Source organism: Scyliorhinus canicula, chromosome 18 (assembly GCF_902713615.1).
Source record: "Scyliorhinus canicula chromosome 18, sScyCan1.1, whole genome shotgun sequence".
Taxonomy (NCBI): Eukaryota; Metazoa; Chordata; class Chondrichthyes; order Carcharhiniformes; family Scyliorhinidae; genus Scyliorhinus; species Scyliorhinus canicula.
This window is the reverse complement of record NC_052163.1, coordinates 84,871,903-84,889,274: the sequence shown is the minus strand read 5'-3', so window position 1 is coordinate 84,889,274 and position 17,372 is coordinate 84,871,903. Positions and strand designations below refer to the sequence as shown.

Below are 17,372 nucleotides of genomic sequence, written 5' to 3'. Positions count from 1 at the left end.
TTTAAAGAAATCTGTCCTCCATGTGACTCTAGACATACACCAGCACACACACCCACCACACCTTGCAGGGTCTGGAAACATTTGCCTTCAGACAGTAGGCAGCAGAGCAGAGAGAGAGCTCCTGGAGGGTCCTGTGGTTTATCTCCAGAAGATCCCAGCGACAGGAACCAATCGTTGGCGGCTGCCAGGCAGAATACTATCCCTGGTCAATCCATTGACCACAAGCCAAACAATTGAAACAAACCCCTCCAATCACTTGGTTGCCATAAAGTCTGGGATCTTCTGTCCAAAATACAGAACTTTATAACAGGGTTTGACACCGAGTTTCCATTAATGATCCATAGACCATAAATGATAAAGACAAAATAAAATAAATAGGAACTAAGCGGAAGGGCCCTTACAAAGAGTTACAAAGCCAATGCACACAGTTTCACAGGAAAATGCATCTATCTCCTTGCTTGCTCCAAAAACCAATTTAAATTGAATCTAATCAAGCTGACAACAGGCATTACGTCTGATTTCACACTTAGCCCAAAGGCACTTCTGCTGCTTCCCTCAGAGATGAGCTAACTCAGAAAGTGAATTATACAGCATGTTACAAAGGCAACAGGATACCAGATAAACTTAGCATTAGTAATCCTGTTGTCATGATACAGTACGAGACAAGCATCTCAAAAAGGTCATGGGTTCAAATCACACCATGATAAGCTCTGAAATTGATTAATCTTGCAATTTAAGAGTTGGCAACAGAAGATGCCCATGAAGGCTGCTGATTATTGTAAAATGTCAACTGGTACACAAATATCATTCAGCAAAAAGGAAACCATTAGCTCTCTGGCATCTGGCCTACACATGACTTTGTCACACACATCAGGTTGACACTTGAACCCAAGAAAATCAGTAGGTTGAAGGAGTACACCCTTGCTTAGTGTCAGCCACAATAGGAAATTATCAGCCAGCCATCTCCATTGTTATTCAAATACATTTTTTCTTGTAAAGTCATATGGTGTGATATCAGGTTCGGTTATAATGCTAGAACAGCTTCTGACAATTGGCAGAAAACGTCCCTTAAATTATGCGATGAATCATTAAGCTTTACAGAAAGCAACATAAAATTTTACAGCACAGGAGGAGGGCATTGAGCCCATCATATCAGAGTCAGCTCTTTGAAACAACTATCCAATAAGTCCCATTATCCCACTCTATCCCCCTAGCTGCTTCACTATTGTAATAATAATAATAAGTTATTATTGTCACAAGTAGGCTTACATTAACATCGCAATGAAGTTACTGTGAAAATCCCCTAGTCGCCACACTCCGGCTCCTGTTCGGGTACACCGAGGGAAAATTCACAATATCCAATTCATCTAACAAGCACATCTTTTGAAACTTGTGGGAGGAAACCAGAGCACCCGGAGGAAACCCACGCAGGCACGGGGAGAACGTGCAGACTCCACGCAGACAGTGACCCAAGCCAGGAATCGAACTCGGGACCCTGGTGCTGTGAAGCAACAGTGCTAACCACTGTGCTACCCTGCCACACAAGACATAACAGATTACATAATAAAAGCACAAGTCTGATAGAAGTTATAAATTTTATTTTTCACTTTTAGTAAACAATCTTGTTCCAATGAGAATCCATGAACTTTGTAAAGTTTTACGACGGGACATCAAGTTCCCGAATCTAGAAATTATTGTTTGTGATATTAGTGGATAATTGTTTGACATGTTTGATACAATGCTCCCTTGTCCACTGTTTTAGTTTGCTTATTTTAAATGGACCATTGACTCTGCTGAAATAGGACACAGGGAAACATATCAGGGTGATTGATTCCTTATAACTAACTTCAGGCAGATACAAGTGAAGTTTTGGACAACCAAGGTAATCACATTGTTTGGAAGGCAAGACTGATATTCTAGAAAATAATTAGAGGGTTGGGGCCCTCCTGGGATATTCAGAATTGTATGAGTGTTTGGAGAGGCTTGTTTTTTTTAGCCTCGGAGTTGATTGGAAAGGATGGCTGAAATCTTATGATGGATGGTGGCATGAGGAAGAAACTGATGGCCTTTTCTTTTTCTGGATGCATAAATTTAAAGAGTGTCCATCCATCCATAAATATTGCAAGTAATAATGGAGTCTATAGTCTGGAATGAGAAAAGGCCATCACTCCATTCCCATGGATAATGCAGTGGTGGGCCTTAGAAAGATGTGTGGTCAGTAAAGAAATGTGGAGCATGTTATCTCCCTGGCTGCTTGCACCTGGCAAACAGAACAGAGAATGCATCCAAATTAAACTTAATACTTCAGCTTCTATCTTGGGGAAGCAGCTCATTACCTGCTGATGAGTAGACCACAGGAGTCAGACAGAACACATGAAAAAAAAAGGAAGTGGATGTGGTGCAGTTCATCGATCAAAATGAAAATACAATAAGGTTTTCAAACTTTGCACTTACAAATCATGCAAAAATAGAATCTGGTGGCTAAGCGTTCATCTAAAGAAGCAAAATCCTCACTGGGAAGACAATTCACCAAAAAATGTTCTTCAGTCTCTCTCTCTGCTGAAGCCATGGTTTTCACAGTGGGAGTAGTATTGTCTCTCAGGTTGAGGTCCATTGTCTGGTTCAGTTGTTTTCTTTTGATGCTGAGGTTTCCTTTGAGTGATAGAAAGAAACATGGTCAATGATAGAGAATCCCAACAGTAAAGGACAGCATTCAGTCCATCGAGCCTGCCTCGACCCTCCAAAAACAGCGCCCACTCCCCTGCCCTATCCCTGTAACTCCACCGAACCGTTGGATGCCAAGGAGCAATTTTGCATGGCCAATCCACCTAACCTGCACATCATTGGATTCTTTTCTAGTCTAAAAGTAAGATCACTCTTTCCTGGATAATTCTTTATAGAAGAGCATTAATTAATCTTGTCTCATTACGAGGTATAAAATAGCCTGTTTCCTGGTTGGTTTCATGATGTATTTGCTGTGTTTTGGATGATATTAGGACACATAGGTGTGATATTCGAGAGCATGGGGGTTTAAAACAACGAAGCTTTATTTATAGTGTGCCGGGCAGCATGGCAGCACAGTGGTTAGCACAGTTGCTTCACAGCTCCAGGTTCGATTCCCGGCTTAGGTCACTGTCTGTGCGGAGTCTGCCCGTTCTCCCAGTGTCTGCGTGGCTTTCCTCCAGGTGCTTCGGTTTCCTCCCACAGTCCAAAGATGTGCAGGTTAGTTGGATTGACCAGGATAACTTGCCCAAAAGAGGTTAGGTGGGGTTCCTGGGATAGGATGGAGGTGTGCGTTAAGTAGGGTGCTCTTTCGGGACTTCCGGTTGCGGCTATGCGGAGCTAAGCCGCACGGTCGGCAGCTCCCGCTATTTAGGGACTTTTGGGCCGATTTGAGGACCCCAAACGTCGCTGTTTTAACGTATCCCGGTGGGGGAAGGTGTCTGGAGGAGCTTTCCCCACAATTTATGGTGCTCACCCGGAGTGGGACGAAGGAAGAAGCTGCAGCAGCTCCCCAAAAAAACAGGAGAAGAAGAACAAAATGGCGGCCGGCGGAACACCCGAGGACTGGTGGAAGTGGGCGCAGGAGCAGCAGGCTTCTCTCCTGCGTTGTTTTGCGGAGCTGAAGGCTGAGTTGCTGGACTCCATGAATGCAACTACAAACAAGCTGCTTGGGACCCAGGCGGCCCAGGAGGTGTCTATTCGGGAGTTGCAGCAGCAGGCCGTTGAAAGGGAGGAGGCGGCCGTGGTCCTCGTGGGGAAAGTGGAGTTTCACGAGGCACTTCATAAAAAGTGGCAAGACCGCTTGGAGGAGCTGGACGTTCGCACGAGGTGAAAGAATTTGAGGATCCTGGGCCTGGCGGAGGGGCTGGATCTCCCGGTGTACGTGACTACGATGCTGAACTCGTTGATGGGAGCGGGGTCCTTCCATTTGCCCCTGGAGCTTGAGGGAGCTCACAGAGTGATGGCCAGGAGGCCCAAGGCAAATGAGCCCCCGAGGGCGGTGCTGGTGCGGTTCCATCGATTCAGTGACCGGGAGTGTGTGCTGCGCTGGGCAAAGAAAGAGAGGAGCAGCAAGTGGGAGAATTCGGTAGTGAGAATCTACCAGGACTGGAGTGCGGAGGTGGCTAAGCGGCAGGCCTGGTTCAACCGGACGAAGGCGGTGCTTCACGCCAAGCAGGTCAGGTTTGGAATGTTGCAGCCTGCGCGCCCGTGGGTGACATACAAGGACCGGCACCATTACTTAGAGTCCCCGGAGGAGGCGTGGGCCTTTGTACAGGCTGAGAAGCTGGACTCGAACTACGGTCTGGGGGCAAACTATGGCCGGTTCTGTTTTCGCTGTTGCTGTTTTTTCAACTTTGACATGTGTGTTATGTATGCTGGTTTTTTCTTTTTGCTCTGTTTACGGGTGGGTTTGTCTGTTGGGTATGGTTGTGGGTTAGGTGGGGAATGTTGGGGGTTTGTGTTTTATATGTTCTCTTCTGTGGTGGGGTGGAGTGAAACTGGATTTTGGGGAACTGCGTTAGAAGGGTGGGGTGTGGCAGTATGAAAGCGCGGGCTTTCCTCTGGTTTCCCGCGCTGCGGGGCGGGGGGGTGGAGTTGGCGGTGGGGGCGGGGCCTCTACTGGTCTTCTTTCCTGCGCTGAAGCGGTGCCAAGGAGGTGTGGCAAGAGGGGGATGACCCCATGCCGGGAGGGATTTGGCATTGGCGGGAGCTGCCGGGGTCAGCAAAAGTCAGCTGACTCGCGGAACTACCATGGAGGGTGCGTCGCGGCTAGGAGGGGTCCTAGCCTTGGGTGGGGGGGGGGGGGGGGATACCGGGTTGCTGCTGGAATGACCAGGAAGGAGCTGGTGAGGGCCGGGGGGGGGGAAAAGAGGAGGCGCATTATCGCCATGGGGAACGGGTCGGGCGGGGTGTGCTGGCCTGGGGCGAACATTTGATCAGCTATGGCTAGCCGGCGGGGGAGGGGGGCGGGTTGCCCTCTGATCCGGCTGATTACCTGGAACATGAGGGGGCTGAATGGGCCGGTTAAGAGAACCAGGGTACTTTCTCATCTGAGGGGGTTGAAGGCGGACGTGGCTATGCTCCAGGAGACCCACCTGAAGGTGGCGGACCAGGTTCGTCTGAGGAAGGGGTGGGTGGGGCAGGTTTATCACTCAGGATTGGACGCGAAGAATCGAGGCGGCTGAGGTGGTGTCGGACAAGGAGGGCAGATATATTACGGTGAAGGATAGGCTGCAGGGAGAGAAGGTGGTGCTGGTGAATGTATATATCCCGAATTGGGATGATGCTGGCTTCATGAGGCGCTTGTTGGGCTGCATCCCGGACCTGGAGGCAGGGGGCCTGATCACGGGGGGAGATTTTAACACAGTGCTGGATCCCACACTGGACCGGTCCAGTTCAAAGACGGGTAGGAGACCAGCAGCGGCCAAAGTACTGAGGGGATACATGGACCAGATGGGAGGGGTGGATCCCTGGAGGTTTGGGAGACCGAGAGCGCGGGAGTATTCCTTTTTCTCTCATGTCCATAGGGTTTATTCCCGGATAGACTTTTTTGTCCTGAGCAGGGGATTGATTCAGAGGGTGCAGGATGCAGAGTATTCGGCCATAGCGATTTCGGACCATGCTCCGCACTGGGTTGATCTGGAGATGGGAGAGGCGCGGGACCAGCGCCCGCTCTGGTGCCTGGATGTGGGGATGCTGGCTGATGAGGAGGTGTGTAGGAGGGTTCGGAGATGCATTGAGGGGTATCTGGATACCAATGATACAGGGGAGGTCCGGGTGGGGATGGTCTGGGAGGCTCTGAAAGCAGTGATCCGGGGGGGGAGCTGATCTCCATCCGGGCCCACAAGGAAAGGAGGGAGAGACTGGTGGGGGGAGCTCCTGGATGTGGACAGGAGATATCCGGAGGAAGGGTTGCTGGGGGAATGGCGCAGTTTGCAGGCCAAATTTGACTTGCTGACCACCAGAAAGGCGGAGACACAGTGGAGGAGGGTGCAGGGCGAGGTATATGAGTATGGAGAGAAGGAGAGCAGGATGTTGGCGCATCAGCTCCGTGGGCGGGATGTGGCTAGGGAAATTGGTGGAGTGAAGGATGGGGGTGGAAATGTAGTGCAGAAGGGGACAGAAGTAAACGGGGTCTTTAGGGACTTTTACGAGGAACTGTACCGGTCGGAACCTCCGATGGGGAGAGGGGATGGAGAGCTTCATGAACAGGCTATGTTTCCCAAGGGTTCAAGAGGGCCTGGGGGCGCCGATAGAGCTGGAGAAGCTAGTCAGGGGGATTGGACAAATGCAGTCAGGTAAGGCCCCGGGGCCAGACGGGTTCCTGGTAGAATTTTACAAAACGTATGCGGACCTGCTGGGCACCCTGCTGGTACGAGCCTTCAACGAGGCATGGGGGGGGGGGGGGGGGGGGGGCTTTGATCCTAAAGCGGGATAAGGACCCCTTGCAGTGTGGATCATACAGGCCTATCTCACTCCTCAATGTTGTAGACGCTAAGTTGCTGGCGAAGATCCTGGCCACCAGGATCAAGGATTGTGTGCCAGAGGTGATACACGAAGATCAGACAGGATTTGTCAAGGGACGGCAGCTCAACACGAATGTGCGGAGACTGCTAAATGTTATCATGATGCCGGCAGTGGAGGGGGAGGCAGAGATAGTGGTGGCGCTGGACGCAGAGAAAACGTTTGCTAGAGTTGAGTGGGGGTACCGGTGGGAGGTGCTGGAGCGGTTTGGATTTGGGGAGGGATTCATCAAATGGGTGAGGCTGCTCTACGCGGCTCCGATGGCGAGTGTAGTTACAAATGGAAGGAGATCGGAGTACTTTAGGCTCTACCGTGGGACCAGGCAGGGGTGCCCCCTGTCCCCCTTGCTCTTTGCACTGGCGATTGAACCTCTGGCTATGGTGTTGAGGGAGTCAGGGAGATGGAGGGATTTGGTGCGGGTTGGGGAGGAACATCGGGTATCACTGTATGCGGACAACCTGCTGTTGTATGTGGCGGACCCAGAGGGGGGGAATGCCGGGGGTGATGGAGCTGTTAGCGGAATTTGGGGGCTTCTCGGGCTATAAGCTAAATTTAGGAAAGAGCGAGATATTTGTAGTGCACCCGGGAGATCAAGAGGAGGGAATTGGGAGGCTCCCTTTTAGGAGGGCAGTGAAGAGTTTCAGGTACTTGGGGGTGCAGGTGGCCAGGAGTTGGGGGACTCTCCATAAGCTTAACTTCACCAGACTAGTGGAGCAGATGGAGGAGGAATTTAAAAGGTGGGACATGGTGCCGCTGTCGTTGGCGGGTAGAGTGCAGTCCGTCAAAATGACGGTTCTCCCGAGGTTAGTGTTCCTCTTCCAGTGTTTGCCCATCTTTATCCCTAGGGCCTTTTTTAAAAGGGTGACCAGCAGCATCATGGGCTTTGTTTGGGCGCATGGCACCCCGAGGGTGAAGAGGGTCTTTTTGGAATGGGGTAGAGTTAGGGGGGGCTGGCGTTGCCCAATCTCTCAGGGTACTACTGGGCGGCCAATGTGTCGATGGTGCGCAAGTGGGTGATGGAGGGGGAGGGGGCAGCATGGAAACGGATGGAGAGAGCGTCCTGTGGGGATATGAGCCTCGGGGCCCTGGTAACGGCGCTGTGGCCGCTCCCTCCCACGAGGTATACCAAGAGTCCGGTGGTGGCGGCCAACCGCAAGATTTGGGGGCAGTGGAGGCGACATAGGGGAGAAGTGGGGGGCTCGATGGAGGCTCCGTTAGGGGGGGAACCATAGGTTCGTCCCAGGGAACATGGATGGGGGATTTCAGGGTTGGTACAGAGCGGGCATCAGACAGCTGAGGGACCTGTTTATCGACGGGAGGTTTGCGAGCCTGGGGGAGTTGGAGGAGAAATTTGGGCTCCCCCGGGAAACATGTTCAGGTATCTGCAGGTAAAGGCATTTTATGCTAGACAGCAGGTGGAGGGATTCCCTGCGCTTCCCGCGAGGGGGGTGAGGGACAGGGTGCTTTCAGGGGTCTGGGTCGGAGAGGGGAAGATATCCGATATCTACAAGGTTATGCAGGAGGTGGAAGAGGAGTCAGTAGAGGAGCTGAAAACTAAGTGGGAGGGGGAACTGGGGGAACAGATCGAAGATGGTACATGAGCTGATGCCCTGGAGCGGGTTAATTCTTCCTCCTCGTGTGCGCAGCTTAGCCTCATTCAATTCAAGGTGCTGCACAGGGCCCACATGACTGGGATGAGGATGAGTAGATTCTTTGGGGGTGAGGATAGGTGTGTCAGGTGCTCGGGGAGTCCAGCGAACCATGCCCATATGTTCTGGGCATGCCCGGCACTGGAGGAGTTCTGGAAGGGGGTGGCGAGGACGGTGTCAAGGGAGGTGGGATCCAGGGTCAAGCCAGGATGGGGACTCATGATTTTTGGGGTTGGGGTGGAGCCGGGAGTGCAGGAGGCGAAAGAGGCCGGTGTGCTGGCCTTTGCATCCCTAGTAGCCTGTCGAAGGATTTTGCTGCAATGGAAGGATGCGAGGGCCCCCCCCCCCCCCCCACCGAGTGTGGAGACCTGGATCAATGACATGGTGGGTTTTATTAGACTAGAGCAGGGGTGGGCAAACTAAGGCCCGTGGGCCGCATGCGGCCCACCAAAGGTCTTTATGCGGCCCACCAAGTCATTAAAAAAAAAATTTTTTTTTTTTTTAAATTAAAATTTAAAAAAAATTTTTTTTTTAAAGGTTAATGGGGGGGGGGCTGTTGGGTTACTGGTATAGGGTGGATACGTTGACTTGAGTAGGGTGATCATTGCTCGGCACAACGTCGAGGGCCGAAGGGCCTGTTCTGTGCTGTACTGTTCTCTGTTCTATACGAGGCGCCCAGAATCATAACCGGGTGAAGTAATTATTTTACTTAATATACTATGCGGCCCTTTAAAATTGTGAATTTCTGAATGTTGCCCTTGCATGGAAAAGTTTGCCCACCCCTGGACTAGAGAATGTCAAATTCGCCCTAAGAGGATCGGTACAAGGGTTCTTCAGGCGGTGGCAACCTTTCCTCGACTTTCTGGCTCAACGTTAGGGCACTGGGACAGTAGCAGCAGCAACCCGGGGGGGGGGGGAGAAAGACGATGACTATGTTTGTTTATTTTATTTCAATTTGATTTATTTAATTTAAATTTATGGTTAAGTTCTCTTGTTGGGGTTGGGGGGGGGGGGGGGGATGGGATACATGTGTTGATACGGTTTGGGGGGTGTTACGGTTGTTATGGGGTAGTTTGTTGCATATTATTGTTTGTTATATTTTTATATTTTCTGTAAAAAATTCCAATAAAAATTATTTTAAAAAAAGTAGGGTGCTCTTTCCAAGGGACGGTGCAGACTCGATGGGCCCAATGGCCTCCTTCTGCACTGTACATTTTATGATTCTCACATGGCTGTTCTCTCTCTCTCTCATCCCTGCTAGGACTTATGTCACTTCCAGTGAATACAACAGAGCTTCACGAGAGCCAATAATAATTTAAAAAAAATTTTTTTTTAATTACTTTATCAGAGTTAAAAAGCCAGAGCTCATGTGTGGACAGGGGCAGACCCCTAATTCAGCTCCTTGTCTGCTCCAAAAACCAATTCAAATTGAATCAAATTCATGGTCCTCACAAGAGAGACAGACCAGATCCTGGCATTACACCGGACCTCACGCTCATCTTAGCCAAAAGGCCGAGAAGCAATGCCAATAAGAATTAATGCAAATACATAACAATATTGGTCCAAGTTGAGCACAATTTTTCATTTCATCTACAACTTTTGTTCTGTCTCTGCTTACAATACAACTGAACGGTTTTAAAAGTCACCATAGTGCCCGAGAGCCATAGGCTGTTCTCTCCTTTTGAGTGAGCGCAAGAGAGAGCGCGCGAGAGAGAGCTGACTGGTGGCGATTTAACCGGAGGGTCACCATACCTCAGGTGAGGGGCAAGGTTGAGAAAGTGAGGCATTCATGGAGAACCTCAGCAAGTACTGGAACTGAACCCGCATTGTTGGCCTCGTTCCAAATCATAAACCAGCTATCTAGCCAACAGACCCCCAGCTGAACTGTACTCAATGTCTGTTCATTCTTCGGTTACACTGCAACCCTTCTGCTGAACTACAGTATATGAATCCCTTACAAAACGTCTGTGATACAATTAAATGTCCCATATGCCTGTATCCCTCCCCAGGCATTATACACTAGTAACCCATATGATCACACTACCAAGATCCTCTCCATTTGCAAAAATGAAATCTCTTGTAGCCTATACTTTCTCCACTACTGTGCTATACCCATGAATGTTTCTCTACTGATAGATGTGATACAGCCAAGGTCATATCCATGATGTTGTGCTACAGCGAGACATGCAACTCAGTATGTCACCTAATTACACTGAATCCCAAGTGGTTGCATTCACCCCATAACTGTGCTACTGTGTGCTCCAGCTCTTGAAAGTCAGCTTTGCCCAAGAAATTCTCCTTTGGCTATGTCCATACTGTTCCTGCTACAGTCTTTAGGGTCATGAAACTCAGATTCCATTAGGATGGATTCTAATTCTCTGCATTTAAATAAATTATGTGATTGCATTTCCTTCTGATAACTTGGTGACAGATGGCTCCTTCAAAATTATCTTAACAATTGACTGCTGTGTATCTCAAAGGAAAAAAAAACAGGAATAAATTGAATTCATAAATAGCTGAATGTGGGTGGGTCACTGCACAGGGGCATGGAGTAAATATAGATGGGAAGTACCAATGCATTGTGCAATAAACAACCATTGCAGTGTTACGAAGAACAAAAACATTGTAGCAGAGGAATATTGCACCGATGTTTAAAGCTAATGTTTTGTACCATGGAGAACTGGCATAGAGAGTCTCCAAGAGGCATCTTGATAATGCCACCCAGGTGACTGGTTTTTCCTGTGCCCTGCAGGGAGCTGCCCACAGAATCAGATGGGCACAGTAGAAAGAAAGGTGGACACGTTGAAACATGACAAGACATTCACTGGCAGCTTGGTTATTTTCTACTAAACATGTGCTCCAAATATTTTCCCTCCTTTCCTGAATGCGCTGACTTTTGCTGGAGTGTGGTTTGACAGGTGCAGTTTGTCCAAGTAGCTTAGAGACTTTGAAATCCTGGAGGACATCACAGATATGCCTTATCCTGTCCTCATTGGACATGGATAATGATTGGGAGTGGAACCACGGTCATAATTTTCCTCTCCTATATTCAGGGTGTTCAGAACAAATTTAGGACATGTGCCACTGCCTTGGCAGTGCAACCATCTAGGAGTTGAACATGGGCAGCTTTTTCTTCTGCCCAACTGAAGTGTCACACTGGGTAATGTATTAATCCACTGGGTCGCCAAGGAGTTATTCACATACTGGTTATACCACATTTCCAAATAAAAACAAAAAAAAGATCTAGGACAGAATGAAATCCTAATTGTGACTGCCATGTCATAATATTGGACTTCTATTGCCGAAGTTCAGAGGTTTTGAGAATCTCAAGCATTATACCCCACAGCTATTATCCAATGTCTTTCTTTGCCACTTACAAGAGGGTTTTTTTCACCAAATCTGCTCCAGAAAGTCATTTTGACTTGGTTCTTGTGTCCTGTTCTTTCGTCAAAACAATGACAACTATCGAATGGAGGACTGTACAGGTGAAGGCTGACGGCACATTCTGTGTGACTCACGTTTTCCACACGGTGCAAGCCAATGGTATCTGTGGTTTGAGGGAGGGAATATGCATCAGTTAGTTCATTGGAGTAAACTTGTCAATTTGTTTTCTCTCCGTACAGGCATACGGGCATTGGCTGCCCTTATGGCACCTCAGGCACATGGCATCATCATTAAATCATGAGCATCAGCCAACTGTTCCATTGAAAGGAACATCAGTGTTAACTGAAATAGTGATCGCATGTACAAACTCTGACTACAATTTTTCCTCTCCGAAGCAGTTTACAGCACCCCGGTTGACCTGGTTTTGTTCATCATTCACCACTCACTGGCAAATAAAGAACAAAGAAAAGTATAGCACTGGAACAGGCCCTTCGGCCCTCCAAGCCTGCGCCGACCATGCTGCCAGTCTAAACTAAAATCTTCTACACTTCGGGGTCCGTATCCCTCTATTCCCATCCTGGTCATGTATTTGTGAAGATGTCCCTTAAACATCACTATCGTCCCTGCTTCCACCACCTCCTCTGGCAGTGAGTTCCAGGTACCCACTACCCTCTGTATATAAAAAAAAACAACTTACCTCATACATCTTCTCTAAACCTTGCCCCTCGCACCTTAAACCTATGCCCCCTAGTAATTGACTGGATCTGACCTTTTAGTCAGAAAAACAAAAATTGAACTGTGCACCCAGGCTACTATTTCTCATTCAGTATGGTCATTCATTTATTTATTATTTGTGAAACCTGTACACATTTTCCCCACATGACGACAGGAAACTTCAAAAGTAATCTATTGGTTGTAATGCACTTCTTGAATGTGCTGTGGTCATGATAAAGCTATATATAAATGAAAGTTCCTTGCTTTGAGGGCTTTTAAAGCTCCCCAAAAAAAGGGCAAACTTTTTTTTAAGCTGAAAATTAGTTAAACATGAAAATCCTTCATCCAATTTCAGTTATCAATCCTCGGAAATGTTATCCTTCATTATTTCTTATTGGCTGAACTTAAATTCAGTTCTTCCTCCCTACATCTTCCCCAAATCAAAATAAAGACTCATTCCAGGATCTCCTACAGTTGTCGGTGAGACCCAACTATACAGCTCAACATTCCTCTCCTGCTTCAACCTAGACGGAATTCTGCAAGGTGGCCTTCAAGTCGAAAACAAGTTTTCTCTACATTAAAAACCTTAAGAGCTTTAAAGAGTGCTTTTTGCAAATATGGTTTCCAAAGTGCTTTTACTTGCAGAACCCAATACGGTCATTTTGGAATAACTGCTTAAAAATTCCCATTAGAGTAAAGCTTTAATGTTCCAATGTAATTAACAGGCCAAACCCATCTTAAAACCCAGACCAATTTTAAAACCCAGACCAATTTTAAATTTGAGAGTGCCCAATTCATTTTTTCCAATTAAAAGGGGTAATTTAGTGTGGCCAATTCATCTACCCTGCACATCTTTTGGGTTGTGGTGGTGAAATCCATGCAAACACGGGGAGAATGTGCAAACTCCACATGGCCAGTGACAACAGAGCCGGGATCGAACCTGGGACCTCGGCACCATGATGCAGCAGTGCTAATCACTGCGCCATGCGGCCCAAAGTTATAATACATTTATAAGGATTTATTTGGAACAATTGTTGATGTTTAGTTTCATTTAACTATGTGGTTTCTTATGCAATCTTTGCATTTCAATGTTTTACAAGTGTTATCTCCAGTATTGTTGATTACTGCTATAATTACATTACAGCAAACACGTGCATTACATGAGTTTTACTTTGGGAGTTCCTATACCCCACACACACAGACCAATGCAATCGAGCACTGTTAAGTAGCAAGAAAGTTTATTTCTAGTATTCAGCAGCTTTGATTCTACTTAAAATGGATACATGACCTTACCATTGATGTAGGTGCATTCATTTTCATGAAAGGTTTTCTCCCATTTCCTGATCAGTTCTTCATTCTGGTGATCACCATCTGGCCAATTAAACAGGGTTTCTTTCAGCTGCCCCTGTAGTAGCTTCAGGAAGCAATGAGAATTGGAGTGGTCATGGATACTGCTGCGGAGCAACCAAACGAAAAAGATACTCAACACAAATGTTAAATTAAAGAGAGTTGATAAAGCACAGATCTGAGAACCCTAGATTTATCCGAGATGCTTATCTAGGAAAACAAGGAGCTGCCCAAATGCAAGAGAGCTAGTGCCCAGGATAGCGCCGAGTCTCATTCGGTACAAATGTTTGTGCTGATCAAAGCCAAAACGAGCGGTGAGCTTGCTATTTAGTGACTTTGGGCTGAACTTAGTCAGGTTCTTGCACCGATTGTTACTCAGTGAGTCTGGAATGACTCATGTATGTTTGGTGAGACTTATCATTGGCGTCAGACCTTGCAGCCCCCCTATTCTAAAAGCCTGCTGACAATGTTTTACAGCAGAGAAGGGAGAAAATGGTGGTCAAAAGCATGCAAAACATTTTGAATGGCACTGAAGACATCTGAATTTTACACCAATTCCACAGTGGCGATCAGACCATGCAGGGCGATAGTTTCGGTGTCTTGCAAGCTAGTAGTTCAGCTGTGTTCCTGTAGCAAATGTAAATCAAAGCAAACAAAAGCCATACCAAAAAAAAAGGAGCATTTAGCACACAAGGGGAAGAGGGGCATGGATTCCTTTAGTGACCACAGGCAAGTCCGAGGTAAGTGGATAAGAGAAACTAGATTTATTACGAGGTACAAGTGCGTACAATACTCTTGGACCCCAGCCGGGTCTCAGTTATTGGCTCCAAACTTGGCCGAACTTTATATTACAGGTTATTAGAGTCCCAAGGGCTCCCTGCCCCGCGGTGGGGGAGCTTGTACTCAACGAGGCTCATGGGAAGGCTAATTGCTTCTACCCTGTAGGTCTTGTGCAGCTTAAAACAATTCCTCAAAGTTGGATGGACACCAGTCATGTGAAGGGATTGGAAAGATTCACAAAAATGATTCTAGGTATAAAGAACTGTAGATATGAGGCTAGATTGGAGATGTTGGGACTGCTTTCCCTGGAGAAATGAAGGCTGGGAGGAGACTTGATAGAGGTATTCAAGATCCTGAGGGGTATAGGCAGGGTAAATCGTGAGAAGCTGTTCTCGCCTAAGAATGCATCAAGAACTAGAGGGCAACAGATTCAAAATTATGAGCAAAAGTAGTAAAAGTGATGGGAGGAAATATTTTTTCACCCAAAGGGTGCTCAGAACTTGGAAGGAACTGGATTTTTATCTGAAACAAAAGAATGTGTACAGATCAGGAGTGCTGGTGGGTGCAGAGAGATGGAGATCAGGGCAGAGAGGCCAAAGGCTTGCATCAGGGCCTGGGCAGGCATTAGCCGAAAGGACTCCACAAAGGAGTGCTGGGAGATTTATATGCTCTGGGCAGCTGCTGGGAATCATAGCTTAGATCCCCCCCCCCCCCCCCCCCCCCCCGCACCCATACTTTCAGTTTAGGTGATGATGTCAATAATATAATCAAGCCACAACTCTATTTATAAATAGGACCCTGCCTGCATTTTCCTGGTGTTATTGGTGTTCCTGGTGTACACATGATTCAGTGTTGGGGTCCAGCTTTTTATAATCTATGTTATTGACTCGGATAAAAGGGCTGAGAGTAATGTATATTCCGCAAACGTGGAAACATATCAGGTGGGACACGAAGTTGTGAGGAAGACACAACGGGCGCGATCTTCCGACCACGCTGTGTCAAAAAAGCATCTCGCTGTGGTACAGCTTGGCCGGTGAAAGTCGGGAGACCCTGCCCCTGGGATCCACCCAGCTCACAACGCCTTGCACGATTCAACGCAATCTCACAAGACATTGCAAAGAGAATCCTGTCCACAATGGGCAGAATCACTTTTTGGCAAATCTGCAGTAAGCCTTACTCTATTGTGCAGATTCCAGAGATCCCCTGAGGCTTTGTGATTCAATCCCTTCGTCTCGCCGACCTCAGGTGAGTGCCTTTTGGTACTGGTCCCCACAAACGTATACCAGATAGAATGGCCTCGTGGGGGCCTCCAAGAGGATCAGAGATCTCCAGCTGCATGCCCTTTGTGGTGGCCTGGCACTGCTGGTGCCACCTGGGTATGCTGGCAGTGCCCCCAGTTGCCAGCATGGTACTGCCAAGGTGGCACTGCGAGCTGGCATTTTTTTTGCACACGCCCGATTGGGCTGGGCTGGGGTTGCCCACCGTGAGTGTTTGGGGGGTTGGGATTTATTTTGTGGACCTCGAAGATTGGGACACTATTTAAAAATAGCATCCCGACCTCTTGCTACAACGGGGAGTCCTGGCGAGCAGAGCTTGTACCAGTTCAGGCCCCTTATTCAAAGCAAGGGGCATTGAATATCCATGTGTTTCTCAGCACTGCAAGTTGCTGGGAGTGTAGAACTCCGTTATAGTCTCAGACTAAGGCGATTGATCATTTAGCACCAAGTTGGGAACACATTTCTTCACTCGAAATCCCTACCTCAGAGCTTTTTAAAAGTATTAATTTAGGGGATATGGATGTCACTGGCTCGGCCAAATGCCCTTGAACGGAGAAGCTTGCTAGGCCATTTCAGAAGGTAATTAGGAGTCAATCACATGACTATTGAATTGGAGTCACATATAGGCCAGACCAGGTAAGAAGAACATATTTCCTTGCCTAAAGACTTCAGTGAACCAGATGGGTTTTTACAACAATTAAGAATGGTTTCAGGACTTTTAATTCCAGGTATTTATTGCATTCAAATTCCACCATCGGCCAGGAGGGATTTGAACACAGGTCCCCAGAATTTTTGGATTACTAGTCCAGTGACGATACCGCAACACCACCATACCCACACTGTGGATTTGCAGACAGTGTATATTGGAGGCCAAGATTGATCAGATTTTTCAACTTTTAAGTGATAATGGGGGGCAGACAAGAAAGTGAAATGCAGTTGAAAGTCAGCCACAATCTTTTCAGTAAAAAGAGACCAGGCAACAGAACCTATTCCTGCTCCTAATTCTGGAGCTGAAACCAATTTCTGACCTAACTTGCATCGGCTCTCCTAATTTCTCCCTTATTGACTCACCATCTATGAAGCTCCTTGAGATTTTGTTTTAACATTAAAAATGTTCTAGTTAAATTAAAAATAGTTTTCTCGGTCACCATTTTCCCTCCCCTACTCAGGGAGCATTCACCAAAAGGACTGTCGCAGCTCAAGGAGAAGACCCTTCAGCTCTTTCTCAAAGCAACTATAGATAGGCAATGATTAGGACTTTCTAAAAATTACCATAAACCACAAAAAAGGTACCCAATTATTTTTTCCAATTAAGGGGCAATTTAGCGTGGCCAATCCACCTACCCTGCACATCTGGATTGTGGGAGACCCATGCAAACACAGGGAGAATGTGCAAACTGCACATGGAGAGTGACCCGGGTCTGGATCGAACCCGGGTCCTTGGTGCCACCGTGCTGCCCCAGATTACACTCTCATAAATCGGCATGCAAGTCAACCATTTTTTTTATTTTTTTGAGGGATTTTGAATTTTGATTAATTTATACACCTACATCTACCGGTAATTGCCTGGAAGAAAACTGAGTCTCCTGGACAGAAGGGCTAAAATTCAGGGAATATAAACCGTTCAGGATACAATACATTGTGAAGGGCACAACACTGGGTGGCACAGTGGTTAGCACTGCTGCCTCACAGC

At 47.5% G+C, this 17,372-nt stretch overlaps 1 protein-coding gene across 3 annotated transcripts in view; it reads right to left on the bottom strand.

Moving 5' to 3' along the window:
* Window positions 1–1,580: 1,580 nt before the first annotated feature.
* LOC119953226 (cysteine dioxygenase type 1-like) overlaps window positions 1,581–17,372 on the bottom strand; it is a 93,556-nt gene continuing 77,764 nt past the window's right edge. For all 3 annotated transcript variants that reach the window (XM_038777257.1, XM_038777256.1, XM_038777255.1), the window contains 3 exons: window positions 13,569–13,729; window positions 11,555–11,724; window positions 1,581–2,652 (listed from right to left, as the gene is read on the bottom strand). In XM_038777257.1, the coding sequence (XP_038633185.1) occupies window positions 2,623–2,652; window positions 11,555–11,724; window positions 13,569–13,729 (361 nt within the window). In that variant the 3' untranslated portion in view covers window positions 1,581–2,622. The remainder of the gene's footprint in view (window positions 2,653–11,554; window positions 11,725–13,568; window positions 13,730–17,372) is intronic.